Source organism: Ooceraea biroi, chromosome 2 (assembly GCF_003672135.1).
Source record: "Ooceraea biroi isolate clonal line C1 chromosome 2, Obir_v5.4, whole genome shotgun sequence".
NCBI lineage: Eukaryota > Metazoa > Arthropoda > Insecta > Hymenoptera > Formicidae > Ooceraea > Ooceraea biroi.
In genome coordinates this window covers 1,098,681-1,123,262 of record NC_039507.1, presented here as the reverse complement: position 1 = coordinate 1,123,262, position 24,582 = coordinate 1,098,681, and the positions used below count along the sequence as shown (strand labels likewise).

The window sequence follows — 24,582 nt, the reverse complement described above, 5'->3', positions numbered from 1 at the left end:
ACTGAAATTTGCTCCCATGACGCGATTAATGTACCCGAAAGGCGTGGTCGCGATCGACCAAGCGAGTTGTCTTTAGATTAAGAAAAGTGGAAAAGCGCCGTCGAGAATTTCATCATAAGAAGAAGCATAATCTGATTTGACGTTACGACGTGCGACTGCGGGGCGTCCGCAGGGCCGCACGGCATTCTCGTTTAAAGCGGAGGCGCGGGTGTTGATTGTATAAATAGATCCGCTCGTCTGCGCGGCGATGCGGCCCTATATCGGACGAGTTATTTTTGAGATCCATCGTGAGAGAGTCGTTACAGTTCTCCGCTCACAGTTCTAAGGAGTTTCGTCCGCGGCAAGAGCGCGGCGGTTTCACGCTGCGCTGGATAACCGAACAAAGACATCGAGACGTCTTCTTGTTTATCGCGCGAACAATAAGAATCGTCGATTGGGCCATCATGACCCGATCTCTTTCGTACGTGCGTTGTTCTCCCGTTTTAATCGGTGAAATTCTTACATTTTCTTCAAAGTAAAGGGCAGTGCAGCTCGCGCGAAACAGCCTCGAATTTGTCTACGAGTGTTGACTCTTTGGTGAATTTCTGTCGCGAGATTGTCAAGTAAATACAAGTAAATACAAAGTTCGTCGGCCCTGTGTATGAAGCTTCTTCTTTTATCACAGAATCGCGATATTTTAACTCAAAGAGTAACTCGAGTCGCTCGATGTGTACGATATGTACGTATGATATAGTGCAACAATTTAGAGCCCGTTAGTATGCAATACAGGCGTAAGAGAAAGACGTAAAGGTGGGTCCAGACATGTGTCGTATCATCGTATCGTATCATAATCGCGTATCATGCATGATATGGATACGTTAGTTATAATGATACGCCGAGGCCTTGCTTTCAATCCGTATCCGTATCATTTATCTGTATCTCTTTATTAGTTTTCCATCTAACGTATCGTTCCACGTTAACCTGCTGTGGAGACAATGTCTGTACAGTTAGCTGCTGTTAATTACATTTTTCTTCATTATTTATTGAAGAAACCGAGGAAATCACGACGGTGGTGGATAAAAAGAATTTTTGCGAATCGCGAAGTATACAGTGGCCCAAAATTATTGCGCGACTTAAAGTTTCAATCTGTTAGTGGACAGTACAAAAACTTCACAAGAATGTCACCCATTGAGTTTGAGTACCTGATAAATTTGGTGGGGAAACAGATTTCCAAAATAGACACCACATATAGGAAAGTAATACCTGTTCAAAAAAGATTAGCCATAACTTTGCGATCGCTAGACGAAGCAACACGACTGAATCGAGTCAGGATACTCAGGATCGGTAAGCGTCCACACTGACTGTATCCGTATCTCGTATCATTTCTTTGATGTTTCGGCGAAATACCGACTTCGAATGGATCATGGTCGTATCGTATCTGCGTATTATTTTGATACACAGATACGATACGCAGATGTGATACGGCGCACCGTCCACACTAAGCTAATCGTGATACGCGATCATGATACGATACGGTGATACGACACATGTCTGGACCCATCTTAAGATTGCTCTTTCGCGACAAAGCGAAACGAAATCCCGAAATTGTCTCGCAAATTTCATCTGTAAACTCTTGTCAGAGATTACAGTAAAATTGCCAAGAAAAGGAAGAAAAAACAATCTCGCAGGGGTAAGGAAAGCAAAGTGTCGGCAGACAACGTGGATCCACGCAGACGAGATATAACGAAGAGTATCACGGGGACGTACGAAAAGAGATCGACGAGAATGTTTAGTTCATTGAGACTAGCGACTACGCGCTCGCACAAGAGCCGCGCCAGACCAGGAAGCGTCGCGACGTCCGCGAGTTCCGACTCGACCAGAACGGAAGAAACGTCCACGCAATACCACCCTCACAGCTTCCTGTTGTTGGACGAGCACGAAGCAACGGGCGTGATCGGCTCGTCGTCGTCGCCGTCCAGCGTCTCGTCAAAGGTCGCGCAGGTCAGGGTGGAGCGAGAGGGTGGCAGTCTCGGCGTGACTCTTCGTGGCGGAGTGTCGAGGGCTCTGGTGGTGACCGGGGTAAAGGCGGACGGTCCGGCCGCCAAAGAAGGAAGGGTCAGACCGGGCGATCGGTTGTTGGCGGTAGACGACACCGAGTTGCGCGGACTCACCTTGACGGAAGCTCAGCGAGCGCTCAGAAGGAGCTCCGACGCGCCTGTCGCTTCCCTCACGATCGAGTACGACGTCGCGAACATGGAGGAGGCGCGAGCAGCCACTTCCGGTCCACTGCTCGTTCAGCTGGAGCGCGGCCTCTCAGGTACGTATACTTGTAGAGCTGCTTGGTTTCCTTATCGGAATTCCTCACTCGATGTGCGTGATGGAAATTGCTTTTCGGTTGCGTATCGATCGTTGTCGATCGGAGGGACACTCTTCAAAAATCAGAATGCTATTTTATATTGTAATATTTATTTGTTGATTGTGGAAATGTGTCTAGGCGAGCTGGGTTTAACAGTGAGGGAGACACCGAACGGAGTTTACATCGAGAGTCTTCGTCCGGCGAGCACGGCGGATCGCTGCGGCGCCTTGCAGGCGGGAGATCGGCTGCTGGCCGTGGACGACATGCCTATTCAGGATGCCGTAACGGCCGCCAAGTTGCTTAGGAACAATTCCGAGAGCTGTCGCATCGCCAGGCTGGAGATATTACCGCGACCACCGAGCGCGAGAACGGTCAAGAGAAGGGCTCAGCCGCAAGCTCAGCAAAATTCGAGTCAGACTCTGCAGATGAAGGAGAGCCTGACGGTCGTTCTTCGACCGGATCATCGCGGTTTCGGACTCGCTCTAAAACCAGCCGAGGATCGTACGAGTTACGTGGTGAGTTTGTTGGAAGCTGGCGGTCCAGCGGAGCGAAGCGGCGTTCTTTTGCCCGGCGATAAAGCTATCGCCATCAATCGAAGAATGTTACGCGATCTGCAACCGGTTGAGGTAGCTAATACTCTGGAGACGTCGCAAATGGTATAAATCTCTCTCTGTTTCTTCCTATCTTTATTATTATTATTATTATTATTATTATTATTATTATTATTATTATACTTGTCTGTACTAAACGCAGTGTTTTATATTTCGATATGTGGTTAGATTGAACTGGTGATAGAATACAAAGTAGGTGGACCGGTGGTTCCAAGTTCCGGAGTGTTTACGGTGAGAGTTGCGAGACCATTAGGGGGCCAACCCGATCTAGGTCTTACGGTCAACGATGACTTGACAATCACGGAGGTTCGTCGAGGATCACTCGCTTACCGTACGGGTAGTTTAACACCCGGGGACAAGCTACTCGCGATAGATGGTCAAAAAATGGAATCGGGAGATTTGAGACAAGCTGCCCAATTGTTGCACCGACCCGGCAGCTCAGTGATTGCTCTAACCGTTAGGAAGCCAGATCCTAATCCAGAAACAAGGTATTTCGTAATCATTTGATGCGATATTTTCTACAAAAGTCTCAACTCTTTCAACATTAGCTCCTGATTTGTATCTCTTCCTCTCTTTTTCTTTACGGTTCTCTCTACGGTTCAGTTGCGATGAGAAAAACAAATTGTTACAAGACATCTTACGTTTCGCACGTTTCAGAGTACATGAAATGAGAATTTTACAGAGATTATCGTAGGGAGCCTAGCATAGGAAGCGACACGGTCCAACCACAATTCCCTACTGGTGTGTTACGTTCGGCCAGAGAAAGTCTTCCCAGCGTGGACAGCGCGGTAGATTCCTGGGGCGAATTGGGAGAGGGTGGCGGTACCATGCCGGAAATACTGAGACTTTGGGATACCGCCTCTGTGGATAGCGGACAGTTGGATCTCTCGATGCCGTCTTATCCGGGGTACCGATAATCCTGACGATTAAACGCATTTACCCGATAACGACAATTCTTTTCCTAATCGTGTAACATAATTTTTTTTTATTTTTCGAATCCAGCCCACAGGAACGTAGCGACGGTGCCGACAGCAACAGGAACCAGCAGATAGTCCACGTGTCGCTGCACAAGGATCCGGTCTACGAAGACTTTGGCTTTTCGGTGTCTGACGGTCTTTACGAACGGGGCGTTTATATAAACCGTTTGCGGCCCGGCGGACCCTGCGACGGTGTTTTACGGCCATATGATAGGATTCTGCGAGTTAACGAAGCCAACACGGAGGATTGTGATTGTTGTTTGGCTGTTCCACTTATCGCGGCAGCCGGACCGCGTCTTGATTTGACAGTAGCGAGACCCTTGTCGCCCCAAAACAGTGCGAAAACATTGTAGGTGGGAGCAACAATCATGATCGGTATGGCATCGGCTCAAATACAGACAAAACGGCCAAAAATTACTTCGTATATCAGACGTTTGACGAATTGACGAGGGTAAAGTGTGAGAACGCCGCTGTTGTGCCGACAATTGAATTCTTGGAGGATGATTGTAATCTCGTACGCGAGTACGCGGGTCGCGCAATAACGAACGCTCCCAATATATATTTTTGTACACATGTGTATTTTATTTATAAAAATAAATGTATAGATTGTGGTTTTCTTAGCTATAATATCTACTTTTACAATCATATACAAATCCATTCACGCATGCATCCACGCATGTACGCACGCATTTATTCCTCACGTACAATTCGCGCCTATGCGACATCGGCACTTGAAGACACGTTTAAATTTCTTCGTCGCATAATGAGCTAGTAATTTAAGGAAGAATCAATAAAATCGGAACAACGTTGAGCCTGTAGCCTGCGACACAGTCGATATAATAATATGTCAATAAATAATACGTCCGACGTACGAAACCATTTCGGATTTATGTCCAACTGAATGTTGCAACCTGCTGCTCTCTTTAATAACGAGAGCAATTTTGAGGAAGGTAGTCGGATGTAGTACGGCAATGCTAATTGAACCAGCAATCAGCTAATGAACCAATATTCTAATTTGCATAAACACTCGTTACCCGATTATCGATAGGTCCGGTCTTGCAGTCGAGAAACGAGAAATCCATATACAACACCAAACTCATCGCAACGGTTGCAAAAGTACAGAATATTATCAACAAGAAACGCATAGCATTTATGCAAATTAAATTACGCAAGATGTACGTATGTACACACATACACAGAAATAAATTTATAAACAGCTCGTCAGTGTGAGTTCTTTCTAAGTATTTGACCGATTACATGTAATCATCATGATACATGTCACCCGAGGCGCGGACGAGACACGTTCCGATCCCCGATATTCGCGTCAAAAACGTAGAAAACTCACGACTCGGCTTGTCAGAATAAAGTAAATTTCTATCAACAGAGACTAGACTGCGAATGATTGATGTGGCCTGCCGGCAGATCCATTCATCATAAAGGAACCACTGTTACCGTTTTGAGTCGGACTATAATACTTGGGAAGAATCGTCTCCTTCTGCTTCTCCACTCTCTGGTCGTACTTGGCCTTATTGTAACATAATACACCTAATATGGCCATGGTCATTCCAAATATATTCAGCCACGTAACTGGATTACCAAGTACAAGTAACGTTATCGCTATGACGAATATGCGTTTACTCGCGCTGGCTACCGCGTACGTTAGAGGCATCACGATTGATAGCACGGAAAAGGCGATAATGTTCTGGAACCAGTTGAGTATACCGTCCAAGAACAACAGTCCCAACACGTACTGGTTTGTCTCGGGGGACGGTTTCGTCACTGGCTCGTACACCAGCCGGCGTAAATCGTAGACAAGCCAGATCGGTAGAAACATGAACAGAGCCAGACGGCCGAGTATGTGCAGCAGCCGTAGGTGATGTATTCCCGTGTCGTGCAGCACCTGTAGCATTGAAAAGATTGCGACAGTATAGAAGAGCTATTGAAATTCGGATGGATTATCATTACAGAATCATATTCGGTTACCTTTTTCGAGTAGATGTTTTGCAAAGAGAACGCCATGGTGGACGCTAACGCGCTCACCAGACCAATCATGTTGAAACTAAGTTCCGTCAGCGTGGCGATCGCTACTCCACCCACTATCGGCACCAGACTCAGGTAAACTTTCCACGTCTGTTGTTCCCTGAGTATTATCCTCGACAGGATTACGGTGAAGAGGGGCATTGTAGCCTTCACTGGGACAGAGCCAGACTTTAGTTGATACAAGGCCATCTCGAATTTCGTCAACGCGACTCGATTCGTCAAATTTGACAAAATTCGACTAACAATAAATCATGAAATCTGACTAAACATTTTCGCTCGATGCTAATATGCTAATACAGTTGCCTGCACATTTCTCTCCTCGCTGGCGAATACGTTGCCAAGCGGACAAGTAATGTACAATTTTACAGATTGCTACGTAGTTACGTCGTACGAAAGATTGCCAAGAGACAAAATCCTGTCGTCGTTCGCTTACAGGTATACATATACACGTGGGAATTGTCAAAACCGGATACGCGAGAGTCGCGTCATCGTACGTACATCACACACATACCAGTATGAGCGTAGGAGACGGGGACTTTCCAGATGCTGACGTGGCTGAACACGTTTGCGAGAAATTTGCCTAGAGCCAAGGGCACGATGAGCCGCAGGTAGTAGCTCCACGTTATATTGGACGAGTACCTCCTGACGCCCATTAGATTGAAGAACGGGCCGGAATAGAGGGTGATGGAGGTTAACTGGACCATAGTCACGGTGAGCGGATACGGAAAGTCCGACAGCAACATCTTGCCGACGACGTTGCTGCTGCTGGACACCGCGTACCATAGCAGACACAGGAACAGCACTGTTATCACCTCGCGATTGTTTCGTCTATCGTCCATGACGTCTACGTTCGCGCGCGCGCGCGCGCTGTCAAAACTCAGCTCCCGGCTCCAACTCGCCGCCGATTTCTCGCGCTCGCGATATCCAGCTGGATTCTCTCGATCCCTCCGCGCTCCTCAACCGCTCCGCAGACCACCCGCGACCAACCTTGCCAGACACCGAGTACCGACTAGAATACAAGCGGGACGCGCTCCGATTGAAGGTACAACGAGCGCCCCGTATCGCCAGCGAGCACAACTACGATACTTCCTCAATATTTGACGTGTCTCAAATTTTTTGGCACAAGTCGCCGATATATACAAAGTACTAATATATGCAAAGTACTAAGTCAGCAATTAGTATTTCGTATATGTTGGTTGATTGACACACCAATAAACCGACATTACCCAGTGATTTATTTCATTTCCTACACTTGTAGCAGAGAGAAACCTGAGAGCGGCCACCAGCCTCCACGGGCACATTTCCTGACGTTTGACGCGCCGCCTGACAAAGTGGACGTGAACTAGGTCGTTACGCTCGGTAATGATACATGATTCGTGTCCAAACTATTCACAAGGAAGCTTTCCCATGTAAACTCTACTTTCGAACGAGTCATAGGCCGGTATTCATAGTCGGATCTTATATTTAAAACCGTCTTAAGTTTATCTGCAGATGCTGTATAGATCATTTCATTGGCTACGGAGTATCTGAAGATACACTTAAGACGGTCTTAAATATAAGATCCGACTATGAATACCGGCCATAGTGCGTTCGAAAGGGAAGGTAAAAATAGGGTTTGGGTGTATGAGCCTGGTTTCGGAGAAATTCACATCTAAAGCCTATTACACAATGCAAAGGAACAGGCAACAGGAACAGGGAATAATAACCAATCGCGTTACACGATTTGAGTACGGATGACCAAATCGAGCAACGCGATTGGCTATTCCCTGTTCCTTTGCATTGGCTGCGTTCGTTTACGCAGTGGCTGCCGCAGATGTTGTTCGTTTACTCTGCCTGCGAAAGCGACTGCAGCGCAGTTTGTCATTCGTTTATGCAGAGATATATCCCATCTGCGCAGCTGCTTCAGAGGTACTGCTCTGGATGCTCTGCTTGCAGTGTTTGTACAAGCTCCCGCAGGAGGAACCTGAGCTCGGTGAAAATAAATATCGGACGGACCGGTGTGTCGAAAAATAACTAATCAGGAAAAATAATAATCGTATAATGTATTTCGTAATTACATACGCAAGTCGGTATATTAAAACCAAAACAGAATCACTAAATGCTAAAGAAATCAAAAGATCACTAATCGTAAACTAAAAGAATAAGTAAATGTTCGTCAAAGACGTTGAAAAGTGAATAAACGCAATATAGTAAATGTATCTGAACGCAAAGATCAAACAATAACCGACTTCTCTGAAGCGGTTAGCGGCTCGAGTAACATTAACAAAAGAAATGTCGCAATAGTTTGATGAATCACATAAATCGTAAATCATATGAATTACATTGAACATATAAACCACATAAGCAATATAAACAACATAAATCAGATAATTCGCATAAGAAACATATCGTATCAATCTTATAAATTACGTGAATAACATATATCATAAGATAATATGTATCGGACGGATAATCAGCGAACGAAATAGTGTACGTTATGAACGATACTCGACAAAGTTGTGTGTATGAAAATGGCCGCGGTTCTGCGTTGTAGACGCCGTTCAGTAAAGTACCGAATCAGTAAGTCGCGATCCTTTTTTTGAAGGATACGGATATGAAATAGAAAACAATTATACGTAACATACGGATGGACTAAATCGAGATGATCACCTCTCCGTAGTATACGGACAGAACCGGTAAAGAAGTCACTTGCCCGTAGTATACGGGAAAACAAAGCACGTTATGGTCAATTCCCCGTAGTATACGGGGAAACTCGTTATAATGATTCTTACGAGTCCATGAATCGAACTCTCGGCTCAAAATCGATACCACAGCCTGAGAGATGAACTTGGATAGCGATCATTGGACGGAATAAAGCTCGATTAGTAACGGATTACTTATCTTTGTGGTCCGCTGCAATGGCGGCATCGATCCGCAGGATCGATGAAAGAAATGGCTCAACCCTCGTTTTTCCGTCGCGAGGCGATCCTTGGTCGATTAAAATATCTCGTAAGTCTCGTGCGGATATAACATCCGCTTCAGGATGCCTCATAGGTTCGATTGCCCTCGAATAACTGCGACACACTCAGAGAGAAAACTGCGACACTCAAAGAGAAAACGCGACACATACATACTCGAAGCGAGCTCACACAGATATGCGTACCACCAAGCAAGGCGCGGCACCGTTCGATCGTAGATCGCTATGAGAAGCACTCGCCGGCGGGGAATCCCGTGGTACACGGGCGTCAGCGCCACCGTTTGTCGTGCGGATCGCCACCGCGTGTTTGTCATGTCGATAACGCAGAGTCGTATCTATATTTTTTCCGTGTTCATGGCTCTCTTGCCTAAACAGTGAGTGCCATTACACGGCAACGTTAATCGGGTTTAATAACATCCGTAGTTATAAGGTTGGCCAATCACAGTCATTCCATTCTTCAGGAGAATAGTTGTAATTGGACAGTTTTAGAACTACGGATGTTATTAAACCCGATTAACGTTGCCGTGTAAACTTGGTCAGTGTTGCATAAACGAATGTAAAACTGCTTCCATTTAGGCTGGTATATAAAATCCGACTATGAATACCAGCCTTAAAACGCTTGGCTAGAACTCTAGTCGACAGTACATTCTGCTTTTCTGCTTCTATCTTTCCGCCAACTGTCGACTATCCGCGCGAGTTCTGATTGGCTTCTGCTTTTCTGCTTTCTGCTATTCTGCTAAGGTGTGAATTCACCCTAAGGCTGAAGTCACATGGCACGTATTTTCTGCGTAACGCGTAACCGCGTAACCAATCACATTGTTTCATTTGAATATTAGCTTCTGCAGGCAAAGATTTGATTGGTTACGCGGTTACGCGTTACGCAGAAAATACGTGCCATGTGACTTCAGCCGAACGCGGAGCAGTAGCGTAGCGTTACACTACAAAGATGTATTTTAGATAGAGTCCCTTAATTGATAAACCTCAATTCCGCTATTTTCGATCCCACTAGAAACTAGACCAATCAGGTGCGAATCCACGATGTCCATACTCTTACTTGAGGTTCTCTAGGCACGATGAGCGCTCGGATGGGTTGCCGCCGTGTGCTGTTGTCTGTGGTGGGAAGTGTGAACTAGTTCACGTCCACTTTGTTAGGCGGCGCCAAACGTCAGGAGGCTAGTGGCCGCTGTCAGGTTTCTCTCTGCTTGTAGTGATCCTGGAAGTGACTATAGTGAAACAATATTGCCATTTGCACAAAATTTACAGTTAAAATGCTTTTTACAAAATTTTGGCAATTTATACGCAGAAAATTTCGATCATCCGCACTCGGGATAAAATAAAGGAATATAATGAAGTCTTCTTTACAGAATACAGGAGAATACACCTCTCTTTTTTATTACGCTTCGAAAAGCTTCATTATATTGCTTTATTTTATTCCGATATGGGATCGCCTCAATTTTGTGCGTACAAATTGCGAAATTTTTATAAAAAGTATTTTAACTGTAATTTTTGTGCAAATGGCAACACTGTTTCACTAGTCACTCCAGAAACAGGAAACAGCCATAATTTGATTTTCGCGCGGATTTTAAGCGACCAAAAACTGTTATACTTGGCAACACTTTTCGTCTCAGTTTGCTATAGGATATACAGCCTACTGGCGGTCCATACTTATATATGGCCTAAGGTTTGAATTGTTTTTGAAAATTAAATACCAAATCCACTGCAAGCATATATGATTTGAGTTTCTATTTTTTAGCGAGAGATTATTTGTATAAAAATGTATGAAATATAATAAAAATGAATTAATTAAATTATTTAAAAAATTAATTAATAATGTCTATAATTTCAAGTTTCAAGTAATCATACATGCAAAATATTTCAAGTTTGTCACGACTCTTTTTATTTACAGATTTCTTTGATACAGATTAATTAAAAGTTGACTTTTGTTTAATGACCCAGATAGCAAAATCTGAGCAAACAAATTTCGAGCAGTGCTTGCTACAAACTTTTGATACCAGAAAGGCAACAAATTTGAAGCAAGATCTGTTTTCTGGAATTATGTTGTCAAATTGCTGCCAGAAGTGTAACAGAGCCTGCTGTCAAGCAACACGAACAGATTTGCAGCAAAAACCGCGCAAAGCCTGCGCTCATACCTGGCAACAGATTGGCGCCAGAAACCGAGCAGGGTCTGCGCGCAAAACTTGGGAGCAGATTGATAGCAAACACTATGAGTAAACGCTGCACCTAATCAGCTGTTTAAATGGCTTTTATATATGATCTATATATATATATTATATATTAGACAAATACAGATCTATATATAATTATATATAAAACATTGTAACGTTATATATAAGTATGCAAAGTGCGCATCTTATATGTAGCAGTTATTGCATTTATATATAAATATATATAACGTTCTATACTTTGTCATTTATAATTATATATTTTCTGCACAGATTATGTATAATCTTGTAGAAGTATATTCAATTCTGCATGAATATACATGCAAAATTTTTTACCGGGAAGACGTCTTCTAAAACTATCAGATTGAGAGCAGATTGATTTTAATCTTATATAAATTGTATAAATAACATTAATATTATTTAATTAATAAAATTAAATTAATGAAATATAAATTTTATCGAATTATGTAATTTTCTTTCCACATTCCTTCTTCAGAATAAAGAAAACTATTAATATAGCAATATACAATATATATATATATATATATATATTACATATACATATATATATATATATTATATACAGTTATATAATAAAGTTAATATACACGTCTTGGCATATTAATTTTTTTGAAAATTACGCTTGCGGCACAGAGACTCCCATGGACGTCCATGTAGTTCACGCACGCAAGCAATTTGAAGTTCGAAAAAGTCGGACTTCAGATTACAATAAATAATATATTTTACTACTTACATATCTTTAATAATATACAAATATATATATATATATATCATATCCATTTATATATAAGCATATCTATTTATATATGAACAAAAATGATATATAATTTTGTATAACCAGTTTTTGTCTGATTATATATAAAAAAATGTTTACCGGGTTATAAGAATATAAGACGTCTTTTAATGTTATCTGGGAAGTTTTGCGCGCAGATCCTGCTCGGTTTCTGGCGCCAATCTGCTGCCAAGTTATGAGCGCAGACTCCCCAGATAACATTATGTCGTCTTAAAGACGTCTAAAAGACGTCTTATATTCTTATAAGACGTCTTATAAAACTATCAGAAGGACGTTGTTATGACGTCTTTGAGACGTCTTATGGCCCGATTTATAACGTCTTTGGGATGTCTTTTCTGACGTATTTTCTGACGTCTTTGGGATGACATTTTATATGACGTCTTTGAGATGTCTTATATAAGAATTATTAGGTCTGTTCTTTATTACTGAACTCCCTGCACTGGGCTGCACTAGTTCAGAGTTTATCCTTTTCCTCCTAATATGGAGTAAAAAAGATAAACTCTGAACTAATGCAGCCCAGTGCAGGGAGTTCAGCAATAAAGAACAGACCTATTATTCTAATTAATAGATTAATAGGTTATAACATTCTGTCCTCTGGCCTCTACCAGCTTCCTTGCCGATTCCAAAAAGTCTTAACTCTTGGAGAATTGGTTTGATTATCATTGACACATGGATTAGAAAGACGTTTTTATAACGCGTTAGAAAGATGTCTTTATGACTGATACAAAATGTCATCGACAAAATGACATACGTTAAGTTATGGATGTCATTTTGTCGATGACATTTTGTATCAGTCGTAAAGACATCTTTCTAAGACATTATAAAGACGTCTTTCTAATAAAGCCTTAAAGTCGTTTCTAAGACGTGTCTTAAGGACGACTTTCTGACAAAGTCTTAAAGACGTCTATCTTATAACGTCTTAAGGACGACTTTCTGACAAAGTCTTAAAGACGTCTATCTTATAACGTCTTAAGGACGTCTTTCTAACAAAGTCATAAAGACATTTTTTTAAGATATCTTAAAGATATCTTTCTGATAATGAATTTAAGACGTCTCTTTCACGACGTCTTAAGGATATCTTTCTGATATAGTCTTAAAGACGTCAGTTTTAAGACGTTTTTAAGATGTCATTTCGACATGCGTGTTATCTGGATCTGCGCGGTTTTTGCTGCAAATCTGCTGCTATTGCCTGACAGCAGACTCTGTCGCCAAAACACAAGCTGAATGCGGACACAGATGGCTACGGTTTTGATATGGGTTTTTGATCAAATTTGCTACCAATCTGCGCGCAGTCTGTGATCAATTTGCTTACTGGGTGAAACTACTGAGACATTCAAATTTGTTAAAGAGCACACAGGTGAAGGAAAGTTACCTCTTTTAATTTAAGTAGATGTAGGACTATTATACAGGCAATTTCTGGGTTATTTTTATCTTTTGACAATTTTTTACTCAAATAATTATAAATATAATAAATAAAACTAATTTTACGTTACAATTTGGCAAGAGATATGCGCATCGCACAAGAATGTCAAACATATTCCGAATCTACATTGTAACTATAATATTCAGACAGATGCTTCTTGGAGGAATATATGTTGTGAAAAGCAGCGCAACATACAATAAATACAAAAGAAAGTCACAATCTATTTATGCCAAGTTTTCTGTGTTATTTACATTTTGCAACTTGTACAACTTGGTCAATTCGTCCAATTTATCCGTTTGGACAATGGGTTTGACTTTGACTGGTCTTCCTATCCTTTGCTGTATTACTTTGTCGTCTTTGCTTTGGACTGAATCTAATGGCACGTTGTCTTTTGGTGACTGCGACATCTCCTCTTTCCATTTCGTTAACCAGTTACTGGAAACGGTCTAAAAATTGAAATTGAAATTGAAATTAAACTAATTCCCTCTGTGTGATTGAACATAAATTGGATGTGTCTTGTTGCAATTGTCATTAACGATTTTGCGTATTATTGTATAAAATTCGTTTGTTACAGGGGAGGAACAAATCTATCATCTGAAACTTATGAATAAACTTACATCTGAATCCTTCGGTTTGTTTTCTACTTGAACATCTTTCAGCTTCTCCTGCATTACCTTAAGCTTGTTCATTTCCTTGTGAATCCTATTCTCGACTTGATATCTGGCCACCGCTTGTGCCAATGGTCCTAGCTCTCCTTTCATCGCAGCAGTCAACATTGCCTATATTAGAATATGAATGAATAGAAAGTTTTTCCTTTTTAAATAATGTCCGATTTACTTGACTAAACACCGTATACTTTCAGTATACGCGATACTCATAAAGACTTACATCTCGCCGTCTTTTGGAATCGCCAGATACTCCTACTGGATCTGTTTCGGTTTGCGGACCCAATTCAATGAGAATTTGGAAATCCGCGTGTTCGCCTAATCGAAAACCCACACCCAGCCTAGAATCGGTTCCTGTGGAATTCAATTGTTGATTTTCTCAAGGATCAACGCGCACAAATCCTAATTTGTAGGATGAAACTTTTAACCATCGAATGTTATTTAACACGTTCTCTGCTAAGCCGTTTTTCAGCAGTTCTAATTCATTTTCAGGCCATTTGTACATCGTAGAACAGAGTAAGTATGCATATAATAGTAATAATAACGCATGTAATAATAATAATGCATGTAATAGTAAAAATCATCTAATACCAGCAATTATTTTCTTGCACTTTATCAATAATAAAAATATCACTTGGCCTGAAAATGAGTTTCAATGTGTACCGAAAATAATATACACGCGACAGAGAACAATGTTAACGTTACATTTTTCAATCAAATCTAGGAACCTTTCTTGATTGGTGGGATATTTGAATAGATGAGAGAGAGGATCGTCGGAAGCTCCTCCGGTATAATCAGACTTGCCACATCTGTAAATTTCGTTTTTATTCGATAATTACTTGAAAAATACCAACTAAATTAATTTGGATTAGTTTTGCCTCGTGTTGTTTTATGCGATTAGAAAATTCTGTATACCATGAATGATACTTACGGTCATAAAAGAGTAGCAAAAGCAATAGTCGCATAATCGCAGACTTCATGATTGTCCTCGTTATCATCAAAGAAAGATATCTTGCACACATGGGTCGTTTATGTATCTGATAGATGCATTTTACGAGTATTCTCTCTCTGCAATTCAACGAATTTCTATCGAAAAAGTTTTGCACAGAGTTATTATATTTTTATATATATACGCACACACAAAATATTTGATTAAAAAATAATTTCAGACAGTCCTTTGACTCTGGGTAAAACTTGTTTTTCGCAATTTAAACTAATATATCAATTCGCTGAGAGTGCAGCTGTTGGCGTTTCTGCTTGGTCACCAGATACGCCAGACTTTTCAATCGATTTTTCGATACTACCAGAATGTCTACGATTAGACAAGTGAAAACAAAGGCTCGTATAGCTTGTTGCAGTTGTTGTATCAAGTGCAAACCATCACTGTTATATTCACATTTGCATTCACAAGTTCTATTGCATTTTATTGCACTAATTGATCAGTCTATCATCTGTTGTAAGCTCACATCAGTTAGAATCGCACGAAAGTGAAATCTATGAGCGAAACTGTGAGCCGGATAGTCGCGTGTAACGTTCTCCAACGGCGAGAGAGCGCAGATATGTACTCTTGCATGAAATAATTAAACTTGTCGGTCCTTTTATATCACGCACAATTTCGACAAACGTTTATTTATTACATACGTTGCTATTTTATTTAAAATAATCTTTCGACGAATGATGAAATGATCGAATGATGAAACAATGAAAGACACAAGCAGAAACGTACGGATGCGCACGTCCGTTGTCGGACTTACGTGAAAGTGAAACTTGAAGGATCGGCGACGCGAACAAACTCGTGCCGATCGGTGTTCTAGGATGGACTGAGCTTTCGTTACGAAATGTGCGGTATGTCTTTGCCAAGCCAAGCTGGTGCGATGAAGAGTGCTCGGACGGAGGTACTTTTCAAGTGAAAGGAGAGACGGCGGATCGGGGATCGAGGTCACTCACGGCCAAACAAGTGTCGATATCGACTCCCGGTGAACTCTCTTTCTCTCTCTCTTTCTTTTTCGTGCAGGGCGTTTTCGTGTCATCTTCGTCGCATGCGAATTTCATATTTATTAAATGCAAATGTTAATGTAAGTAGGATCGGACGAGTTGTCCAGGTGGACGGCCTCGTGCCACTGATCTACGTTGAACCACCAGCAGTCATAGACAGGTCGAGGATGCTACTTTGCCGTGCGCGTTACGCACGAGCGCGTTTTAAAGATTCGCGCGCGCTACGGAGAAAATTGCACCGGAAAACGACAAGTCAAATTATATGTATGGTCGCTTGTCGTCGTCGCGTAATGAAAGGGAAACTCTGTACTTTGCTAGCGGCATATGAGCGTATGAACAACTCCTTTCACGATAACGGTCACTGTCCTGTTCCTTTGCTTCCTCGTATTCGTGTTTCTACTTGGTGGAAGCTCGATTAAACTTGTAACATTGCGCGTAATATGTAAATAACTATTTTTCAAGCAGCATTACGATACTTTTTGTCCAATGTCGCGACAAATAAACTCCGACACGTTGACGTATTTGTCGACAATCACAGGTTCCGCTACGGGACGCACGCAATTACATATGCATGTACTGGTGTCCTCCTGTGTGTTATCAGTGATAACACATGTGGTTTCCTCCATATACACGCACAAATATAATCCAGTAAGGCATAGGCGCGCACAGATGTAGTTGTACGCAATACGTAATAATAAATGGCATTTATTTAATGTGCATCATCGATATCTCCAACTCATCAGTGTGAAGCCGTGTGTTGTGCCACGTAGCGATATTTCTCAAGCTGATTTTACGAAACGATTCCGCAAGACAAGAATCGCGGAAATAAAAAAAAGAAAGAAAGAAAGAATTAAAGCTGTTTTTCATTCAAGGACCCAAAAATGCTCTTTCAGCGAAAGAACGACATCCAACATTGGAGGACTCGCCTCCGAGGACCCTGTCCTTGACTCCACTCCTTGAAAAAATGCAAAAAGTATTTAATAATTTAGTAGTCTAGCGGTATAGTCCGGATGTTAATATCGCGATAAATAAATAAAAAGGATTGCAAACGCGTAGAGCCGGGAGTCCCCGGTCGTGGCCGCCAATGCACAACCGTAGGCAGGTATTACTCATCTACTCGCAAACTACCGGCAAGATAGAGGCGTAGAACATTACAAGGGGGGACCCGCCGTCTCTCGACGTCGTAACGTATACATACGTTTTGTCATTTGTTGGCTAAGCCGGAGACGCGGACGGCCGTCGTACCTGTGCTTACGCGAAAACAAAGCCGTTTCATCGACGTTTGATCGATCGATCGGTCACCAGTCGCGAATTCGCGCGTTTGCAACCGCGAACGCGCCATGGATCTACAACGTGGTGGACGAGTGAAAATCGGACCGATATTCGTGTGTGTGGGAAAGTAGCCGAGAATCGAATTGGAAATATCAGCTAGGCTCGTAGGTGAATGGTGAAGCCTGAATTTTGCGAATTGACTTCCTGGATTCGCGATTTTCATTGGGCGCGGAATCATTGAAACGAAGGAAAACTCAGAAACAGCAACGTTACTATAGTCGACTCGCGCAATGTCTGTGCGTGGGTTTCTATAAAAACAGATGTGATCAATCTCATGGATCAACTCGTTAAACATTTCAGATAATACTTGATACGCTTCTGTCTGTCATAATCGAAATTAACGCTTCCTCACGCAGTCGACGATTACATACGTATGTATGTATATATACGTGTGTAACGCGTAATGCGTGAGATGCATAAAATAACATGCAATAATGTGTATTTAATATCAGACACGTGTGACAGTCGACAAAAGCTTTTCTCTTGCAATTTCGTGTTGCAATGACATTTTGTCTTTACGTACAAAACGTATAATTTTCCTCTCTCTCTCTCTCTCTCTGTTTCCTTTTGTTGCGTGCGTACCAACATCGCACAAGGCAAAGTTCTGCTATTTATTCAACTCGTTAAATATTGCGTATTATTTGTGCCATGTGTGTGTGTGTATTACTCTTGCTCTTTGCGGATTTCTCTCGATCGAGAAATCGCTCGACAGAAAGGAAAGACAAATGCGTATTGTAATACCGTAATAACGAATATTATTTGACAGTGCTTCGTTATCGCGACGCGTTCGTTATCGTTTGCTTCGCTCGCTCTCGCAAAGCCGAGAATCCGCTGGTAGTGACACAGCTGTGTGTGCGTGTCCGTGTCGCAGTCCGCCGACGTACGTACGCTAACGCGGCTTATTTTTCACGCCCGTATGTCGCAAAGAACACGCGTTAGCAGATGTGCGGCAACGAATACGAGACGTGAGTAATCGACGTGAGTTTCCATTATAACAGCCAAGCCGGAAGCCGTACGTCTTTCCTCGCGAGGAAAACTCGCGATCATCGATCAAAGTATAAAAATCGGCTACGAGCCAATAGAAATCCGATTCGCGGGGTCCGATGGGATAATAATAACGTAATAAATGTAACAATTAAGTAACGGCGTATCTCGATCGCGGCAGATCACCGCGCACGTTACGTTGCGTGCTACTCGGGAGTATCACCGGCTTGCTCCGGAATGAATCGTTTGATTCGCGTTACCGTTACGCGTTTTACGCACGACCACTTTTCATAGTAACCTTGAACTCGTGTAATTCCAGTGAATGCTGTTCGAGGAGCTGTTTGGCCCATGGGGCCTGCTTATCGTAATCGCGATAGGAGTGGGCATCATCCTGATCGCATTGCTCTTGTTCGTTTGCTTTCTCACACCTGGTTGCATCGGCTACGAGTGTTTCAGGAGATCAAGTAAGATCATTATCGTTTACGAAATTGCCGTTAAGTTGTCGCGTGATTCTTCTACTAATTGGCGAGTCAGCGGCGCCAGCCAATCAAGCGTGATTGTAGCATCGCTTGCAGCTCTTGGCAAAGTACTTGGCACCGATTTCACATTTTATTTTCCAGTCACGTAGGTGAATTCCGCGCTTATATATACGTGCACGTGCATCGTACGTGCGAAGCGCGTTCGCGTCGCATTAAAAACGATTACGGCGACATTTTTCATCGGCGTGTTAGAAATAAATTTCCGCGATACCGGCTAAATTACGCCTTTGCGCCGCTTTGCGTCGTTCGACACACGCCGTACATCGCGCGTACGTGGATAAATGACGTTTCCTTCGCTTCCTCTGCAGCGTTACGTAATTAAGCATGTCAACTGGCAAACACAATGCACAACCTTCCGATAATGTTGCGAGGAAACGCCCGAATGATGTTGCGTTCGAATCTGCATACACGCGAGTATGCATGTAACTATCTCGTGGAAAAATTGCCGGCGCAAGGTCAGCGACGACAATCGTCGTCGCGAGGATCACTGACTATTGCTTAATTGCTGTTCAATATAATATGTATCGGATAGAAACCTGACAAAGGACATGAATCGAGTACGCGACAGCAAAAATACGACATCCTTCAAATGATTTTTCACAGGCAAAGAAGACAAAAACAAAAAGGTTGTCCCGCGAGCAAAGAATCGAGAGAAAGAAAACTTGAAGCTAAGCGACGTCAGCTATAGATCTTGGAGATTGGGTAGCCTGTACGAAAATGATAATAATGGTAGGTGGGTTTCATCGCGTTTAATTTGATCCTAAAATAAAAGAAAAGAAAACTCGTGAGATAATTATTCTGTTTTTTTTTCCTACTACCAATTATTCTGTCAACATTTGTAAATTTGCATAAATTTGCATAAATTTTCTATTGTTACGTTCGGAGCAATGAAACGTGATTTTTTTGTCACTTTAAACAATTCACTTTGTCAATTACTCAATTCAATTATCTCAATCATGAGAAATCCTTCTTTAGCAAAGCAATAAAAAATAATATCGTGTGTACAGGCACCATTAGCGAAAACGTGGAATCGCACAGGGACTCGTACAATTCTGCTAGTGCTCAATGCGAAAACGTAGAGTGCTCCTCCACTCTGGTAACTATATATGTGTGTGTGTGTGTGTAAAGAAATCAGAGTTTTTCGTTGCTTTAACAACTTCAATTCATCTGTAAAAATTGCAGAATTTAATTCAGGACAAGCAAAAGAGCGACAAAAAGGTGAAGGAGTTTCCAACCGAATTAACAATAAGCTTGCAATTCTTGCCACCCTGCGGCGACGTGATCGGCGGGAAACTCGTTATCGGTATCGAGGTACGTTGTTGGCATCACGATTGATATTCTACAAAAAGCAGAGTGATTACGAGAAATTTTTAAGACACGCTACGTTTTTCGCAATTTTACAGGCGATGTGCGGCCTTCCTCCGAAGCAGTACAACGGCACGCTGGAACCTTACGTAGCACTGAATATCGTGAAGCAATCCTGGAGTCACAGGAAACGGCAGAAATTGCACAGTTTTCGGACGAGAAGCATCAGGCATACCGCCAGCCCGATTTATAAGGAGACTTTCGTCATCGCGGATGCAAAACTGCAGGAGGCTAAGGTAACCCTAGTAGCACAATACATTGGCAATTCATTGGTTATATATTGGTTATATTGGGCAATATTGGTTATATCTTGGCCATTATTGGCCAATGCAATGATAATATTGGTTACTGATAAAATGCAGGTACATTGCCAATATTGTTGTTCCCACGATGACACCAATATTGATGACAAAATAAACATAAATGTGCTGCCAATATCGATACACCCATGATGACATCAATATCATATATAATGTCTATAAGAAACATAAAGTACCATTTAAGAAATAATGATTTCAAAAGAAAAGAAGAAGAAAAGAGTACTGGATCGGTTTTCCGGATGGTTATTTATAAGGTGATAACGCAAATGTTTTTTGCGAGAACTTCACGCCTGGTTTAAATAGAAACCGTTTTTAGACCTAAATTTTAAAAACGTATTTTTCACGTTTCCACAGAAACGAAAAATGTGTTTTATTAAATTGATTCGAAATTATATAATTAATATAGAAAAAAATAGTAATTTCTACTTAATTTGCGAGTACTAATTATTTTTACATCATACGTTTCAATGTACTCGATTATGGAACAAGAGACAAAAATCAACATAAGTATGTGTGTGTGAGATTCCCGCCTCTGATTTACCAAGTGACCGATAGATGGCCAGGCCAGGCGTGAAGTTCTCGCAAGAAACATTTGCGTTATCACCTTATAAATAACCATCCGGAAAACCGATCCAGTACTCTTTTCTTCTTCTTTTCTTTTGAAATCACTATTGCTTGAGGTGATATCTCATTCCAAAAGAGTGAGATTCCACTGTACGAAATTTAGAGAGTGTGCTGCCTGGGATGCAATGACCAATTATGCAATATTAGCTATGAGAAAGCATTCAATTTATAATATTAATCCAATGCTGGAATACAATCATTGATCCAATATATTATGACATTGTATAAATATTATAACGCAATATTGGTGGTCTAATGGTTTCACATTATTGGACCAATATTGCTGCTTCGACGTTGGCTAAATAAGAGAAGGCGTCCACCTTACAATATGGGACCAATGTTGAAATTCAATTCACACCCAATATTGAATATTAGATTTATATTATTTCCCAATATTGTGCCAATGTACTGTGCTACTAAGGAAATTTCTCCTGTGGGACAAAACGAATACTGAATTTACAGACAATTACAAGTATGCGCACAAGCATACTTATATACAATTAGGCAGAAGCGTAATTAGCACGTCATCGTTTCCTGTATCGTTGTGTTATGTAACGATGATAACTAATCGCGAGTGATTTGTCACTTTTGCCACGAGATTCTGTTACTTTCTGTTACAGGAATGGATTCTAGATTTCACAGCGTACGATCACGACAGATATGCGAATCATACGGAATTATGTTCCCTCAAGGTACCGCTGAAAGACGCAAAGAGGATTTTCTACAGTCCGGAGATTCATTTGTTCAATTACAGAATGAAACCCTCCAATCAGGTGACGTATCACCAATGATGTATCTACTACCCATGATATGCCTCTATAACAATATTCTCCGATAAAACACAATGCACACACATGCGACATGTGCTTATATGACGTTGCGTACGCTACTTAGGAGTTTGGCGACATTTTGTTAGCCATAAGTTACCTACCCACCGCCCAGAGACTGACCATCAACATCATGAAGCTGCGCGACATCAAATTTACGCCAACGGTATCGAGTTTAAACGAATTCAGTGAGTACCGTTTGCAGCGTGAGTTGCTTCATGGAACGGACACCTCTCATCAATCAGCTCTCCCATTGTAGATCCGTACGTTAGAGTGCTAATGTTGAACGGGAGGACGGGTAAGAAAATGAAGAAGAAGAAAACGAAATTTTTCCACGCCGTTGCGCAGCCCGAGTTTAACGAGACTTTAACGTTCGACCTAGCGGTCACCCAGCTCGATACCGTTCAATTTCTGGTTGTGCTTTGCAGCAAGGTAAATCTCATGGATCTCTGTTTTGGTTGTTGCGCAGACGCTAAAAGACGTTTCGCAGGATTAATCCTACTCGCTTCCCACACTTTCAATTTTCACGGGCTTCCCACACTGGAATACAGGCTACCCCACGTCGAACATTTAGTTAAAATTTAAGAAAAAAATCAACCGATTTTAAGTCAGTTTTTTTCAAAATTTGAAAAAGAAAATAGTTTGTAAAATATTCGCTTGTGAAAAAAGTTACATTAAAAAATCGTGAATTACTTTATTTTACTTGGGGTTCCAGGCACCCCTGTGTGGGAAGCTATAATAGAATTAAACGCGATTAATTTAACCATCATGAGCGATTCCAGGTCTTATCGGAGGGATCAGTCGCCACGAATACCGGCGATCACGCGAGCGACAGCGAGGACTCGGTCAACTCGTTCAACAAATCGACCGACGTCTTTATCGGCAAAGTAGCGCTGGGAAAAGGCGTGAGAGGTGCGACGGAAAGACTGCATTGGTTCTCGGTGCTCCAAAATCCAAGGAAACTCGTCACCGTGTGGCACACTTTGAAATGAACTTTAAAGCGTGCCCTCGTTGTTACATGTGTATGTACATGACCGCCATTTCGCAGCGAGTCTTTTACGCGTTACTGTGCAATCACGATTGTTGAAATGTTAATTATAGTGTAATTATTTATTTAATAATTTAATCCTCGTAATATACATTATTAGCGCTAGTGGATTATGCGTGTATGCGTGTGTAACCGCCAAAGATTACCTTGCGAATGAACGTCCTTTTAAGTTTCTGTGATTAATCGAAATGACGAAAGAATAATAAAAATTAACAGCAGAAATCTCATTTTCAATCGTGACATTTCAAACCGTTTCGAATGAACGACTGATCCGATCGGCGCGCGTGTTCTCGCAAAACACGCAATGTATCACCAAAGAATAATAATTTCATCGAGCCTGGATTATCGAAAATTTCCGCTCTTATTCGCGCGTGAGTATATACCACGTCGGCGATAGGTGGCGGCACTGGTAACGTTTTTTTTACGACGCGAGGGCGATGGGAGCGCAACCTGCGCGACGCACGCACTGCGCGAGCGCTGATTCAGTCTGTTTTGAGATGTGTGTACGTGTGTTGTGTCTGTCGCGTGTTTGTCGCCGTTGAGTTTTGTCGCGTTTGCCTCTTCTCCGCGAATCCCCCTCCCGATTTAAGGATTTCCAGCTGGATGCGGAATTTTCTGGTGCTTGCGGTGCGGGCAACGTTTCCGGGCGTAAGTACCACGATGAACGAGGTTGCTCGAGATTGTAACCTCCAAGCGAGAGCGGCGCATCAACGTTCCACGTTGGACGGCATCCTCGCTCGGTCCGTCTCGTTGCGCGTTATTCGAACCGGCACTCGCTCTTGTTCGCCGTGGTATGCGGCGCGTATCTCGTACTCTCGTTACGTTACGTCACGTCACGTTTCGTTGCGTTGCGTTTCGAATTCTCGATTCGCGGACGGACAACGGCCGCGTCATGGCGCTTCCGACGACACAACGCTCGTTTAAACCGGATCTTTGATGGATGAGTACTTTGCGATTCTTCCGCGGAGTGTGCCTCCCGATTACGGAACGTTGACCAGTCGAATAATCAAACAGCCGTGTAGGTGCGCTCGTTACACGCACACTTGTCGCAACTTGAGCGCGTGTAAAGTCGCTACTTGCTATCGGTGCTTGCTTTGCTGCGACGATGCATCAACAATTTTCGATCGATGACGTAATTGGGATAATTCATTGATCAAACGAGAGATTAGGCGATCGTAAACACACCAAGCGGAGTCGATCGGTTTTTAATCGAGTTTAATCGGACCGATCGTTCGCGGCTGTTTGGCTCTTGTTGAGAAAATTACGGTGGAGAGGAAAACTTGCCAGAGAATACTAGAGCCTGATTCGTTTACCTGCCAGAAAGTAGCGTGATCGGTTCCTTCTGATTGTGCCTGATTGTTTTAGCCAGCACATTGTCCAACAAAGCGTTACGACAAAGCTATCGCCGCGCACTCGGAGATTAATCGTGATCGAGTGCTCATTATCAAGGCTACGAGGGCAGCTCGCGAGCAATAATCGTAACATTATAACTGCAGTGTTATAAGCAACGTGCTCCTGGCGTGTGCGATCAGGTGTTGTGCACT

General features: G+C 42.2%; 5 protein-coding genes across 16 annotated transcripts in view; 3 read left to right on the top strand and 2 right to left on the bottom strand.

The window, feature by feature from the left end:
- Nucleotides 1–85: 85 nt before the first annotated feature.
- On the top strand, nt 86–4,543 carry LOC105287936 (glutamate receptor-interacting protein 1). The gene is made up of 5 exons (XM_011353831.3): nt 86–2,296; nt 2,474–2,991; nt 3,115–3,434; nt 3,629–3,853; nt 3,949–4,543. Exons 1-5 carry the CDS (start codon nt 1,765–1,767, stop codon nt 4,274–4,276), a joined length of 1,923 nt encoding a protein of 640 aa, XP_011352133.1. The 5' UTR covers nt 86–1,764; the 3' UTR covers nt 4,277–4,543.
- On the bottom strand, nt 4,485–7,242 carry LOC105287937 (solute carrier family 35 member E1 homolog). The gene is made up of 3 exons (XM_011353832.2): nt 6,475–7,242; nt 5,907–6,115; nt 4,485–5,823 (listed from the first exon to the last, which is right to left on the bottom strand). Exons 1-3 carry the CDS (start codon nt 6,800–6,802, stop codon nt 5,311–5,313), a joined length of 1,050 nt encoding a protein of 349 aa, XP_011352134.2. The 5' UTR covers nt 6,803–7,242; the 3' UTR covers nt 4,485–5,310.
- Nucleotides 7,243–13,274: 6,032 nt separating this feature from the next.
- Nucleotides 13,275–16,480, bottom strand: LOC105287935. Of its 4 annotated transcripts, none has more exons than XM_011353828.3 (6): nt 15,952–16,480; nt 14,936–15,072; nt 14,733–14,813; nt 14,228–14,358; nt 13,957–14,118; nt 13,275–13,785 (listed from the first exon to the last, which is right to left on the bottom strand). In XM_011353828.3, the coding sequence occupies exons 1-6, from the start codon at nt 16,032–16,034 to the stop codon at nt 13,564–13,566; spliced, it is 816 nt and encodes a 271-aa protein (XP_011352130.1). In that variant the 5' UTR covers nt 16,035–16,480; the 3' UTR covers nt 13,275–13,563. The 4 variants fall into 4 exon arrangements, with proteins under 4 accessions (XP_011352130.1, XP_011352129.1, XP_011352132.1 ...); XM_011353827.3 differs by having other exon boundaries at nt 14,936–15,090; nt 15,952–16,465; XM_011353830.1 differs by lacking the exon at nt 15,952–16,480 and adding an exon at nt 15,759–15,945 and having other exon boundaries at nt 14,936–15,090.
- A 696-nt stretch (nt 16,481–17,176) lies between these two features.
- LOC105287934 (synaptotagmin-1) lies at nt 17,177–23,264 on the top strand. 4 transcript variants are annotated; one of them, XM_026975427.1, is made up of 10 exons: nt 17,177–17,435; nt 18,635–18,779; nt 19,458–19,583; nt 19,862–19,950; nt 20,037–20,165; nt 20,258–20,455; nt 21,784–21,936; nt 22,058–22,178; nt 22,250–22,422; nt 22,773–23,264. In XM_026975427.1, the coding sequence occupies exons 2-10, from the start codon at nt 18,638–18,640 to the stop codon at nt 22,980–22,982; spliced, it is 1,341 nt and encodes a 446-aa protein (XP_026831228.1). In that variant the 5' UTR covers nt 17,177–17,435; nt 18,635–18,637; the 3' UTR covers nt 22,983–23,264. The 4 variants fall into 4 exon arrangements, with proteins under 4 accessions (XP_026831228.1, XP_026831227.1, XP_026831230.1 ...); XM_026975426.1 differs by having other exon boundaries at nt 17,178–17,439; XM_026975429.1 differs by lacking the exon at nt 17,177–17,435 and adding an exon at nt 17,450–17,567.
- Nucleotides 23,265–23,511: 247 nt separating this feature from the next.
- LOC105287932 overlaps nt 23,512–24,582 on the top strand; it is a 35,418-nt gene continuing 34,347 nt past the window's right edge. For all 6 annotated transcript variants that reach the window (XM_011353822.3, XM_011353816.3, XM_011353821.3 and 3 more), the window contains exon 1: nt 23,512–23,686. The gene's annotated coding sequence lies outside the window, so the exon portion shown is untranslated. The remainder of the gene's footprint in view (nt 23,687–24,582) is intronic.

Coding starts and splice junctions, on each gene's coding strand:
- LOC105287936 (XM_011353831.3), top strand. CDS start 1,765: ATGTTTAGTTCATTGAGACTAGCGACTACGCGCTCGCACAAGAGCCGC. Junction 3,435..3,628: donor GATCCTAATCCAGAAACAAG/GTATTTCGTAAT, acceptor AGAATTTTACAG/AGATTATCGTAGGGAGCCTA. Junction 3,854..3,948: donor TCGATGCCGTCTTATCCGGG/GTACCGATAATC, acceptor TTTCGAATCCAG/CCCACAGGAACGTAGCGACG.
- LOC105287935 (XM_011353827.3), bottom strand. CDS start 16,034: ATGACACGAAAACGCCCTGCACGAAAAAGAAAGAGAGAGAGAAAGAGA. Junction 15,091..15,951: donor ATATCGACACTTGTTTGGCC/GTGAGTGACCTC, acceptor CTTTTTCGATAG/AAATTCGTTGAATTGCAGAG. Junction 14,814..14,935: donor TTTGCTACTCTTTTATGACC/GTAAGTATCATT, acceptor CGAAATTTACAG/ATGTGGCAAGTCTGATTATA.
- LOC105287934 (XM_026975427.1), top strand. CDS start 18,638: ATGCTGTTCGAGGAGCTGTTTGGCCCATGGGGCCTGCTTATCGTAATC. Junction 18,780..19,457: donor CGAGTGTTTCAGGAGATCAA/GTAAGATCATTA, acceptor GATTTTTCACAG/GCAAAGAAGACAAAAACAAA. Junction 19,584..19,861: donor GTACGAAAATGATAATAATG/GTAGGTGGGTTT, acceptor TCGTGTGTACAG/GCACCATTAGCGAAAACGTG.
- LOC105287937 (XM_011353832.2), bottom strand. CDS start 6,802: ATGGACGATAGACGAAACAATCGCGAGGTGATAACAGTGCTGTTCCTG. Junction 6,116..6,474: donor CGTCTCCTACGCTCATACTG/GTATGTGTGTGA, acceptor GCTCTGTCCCAG/TGAAGGCTACAATGCCCCTC. Junction 5,824..5,906: donor AAAACATCTACTCGAAAAAG/GTAACCGAATAT, acceptor TCAATGCTACAG/GTGCTGCACGACACGGGAAT.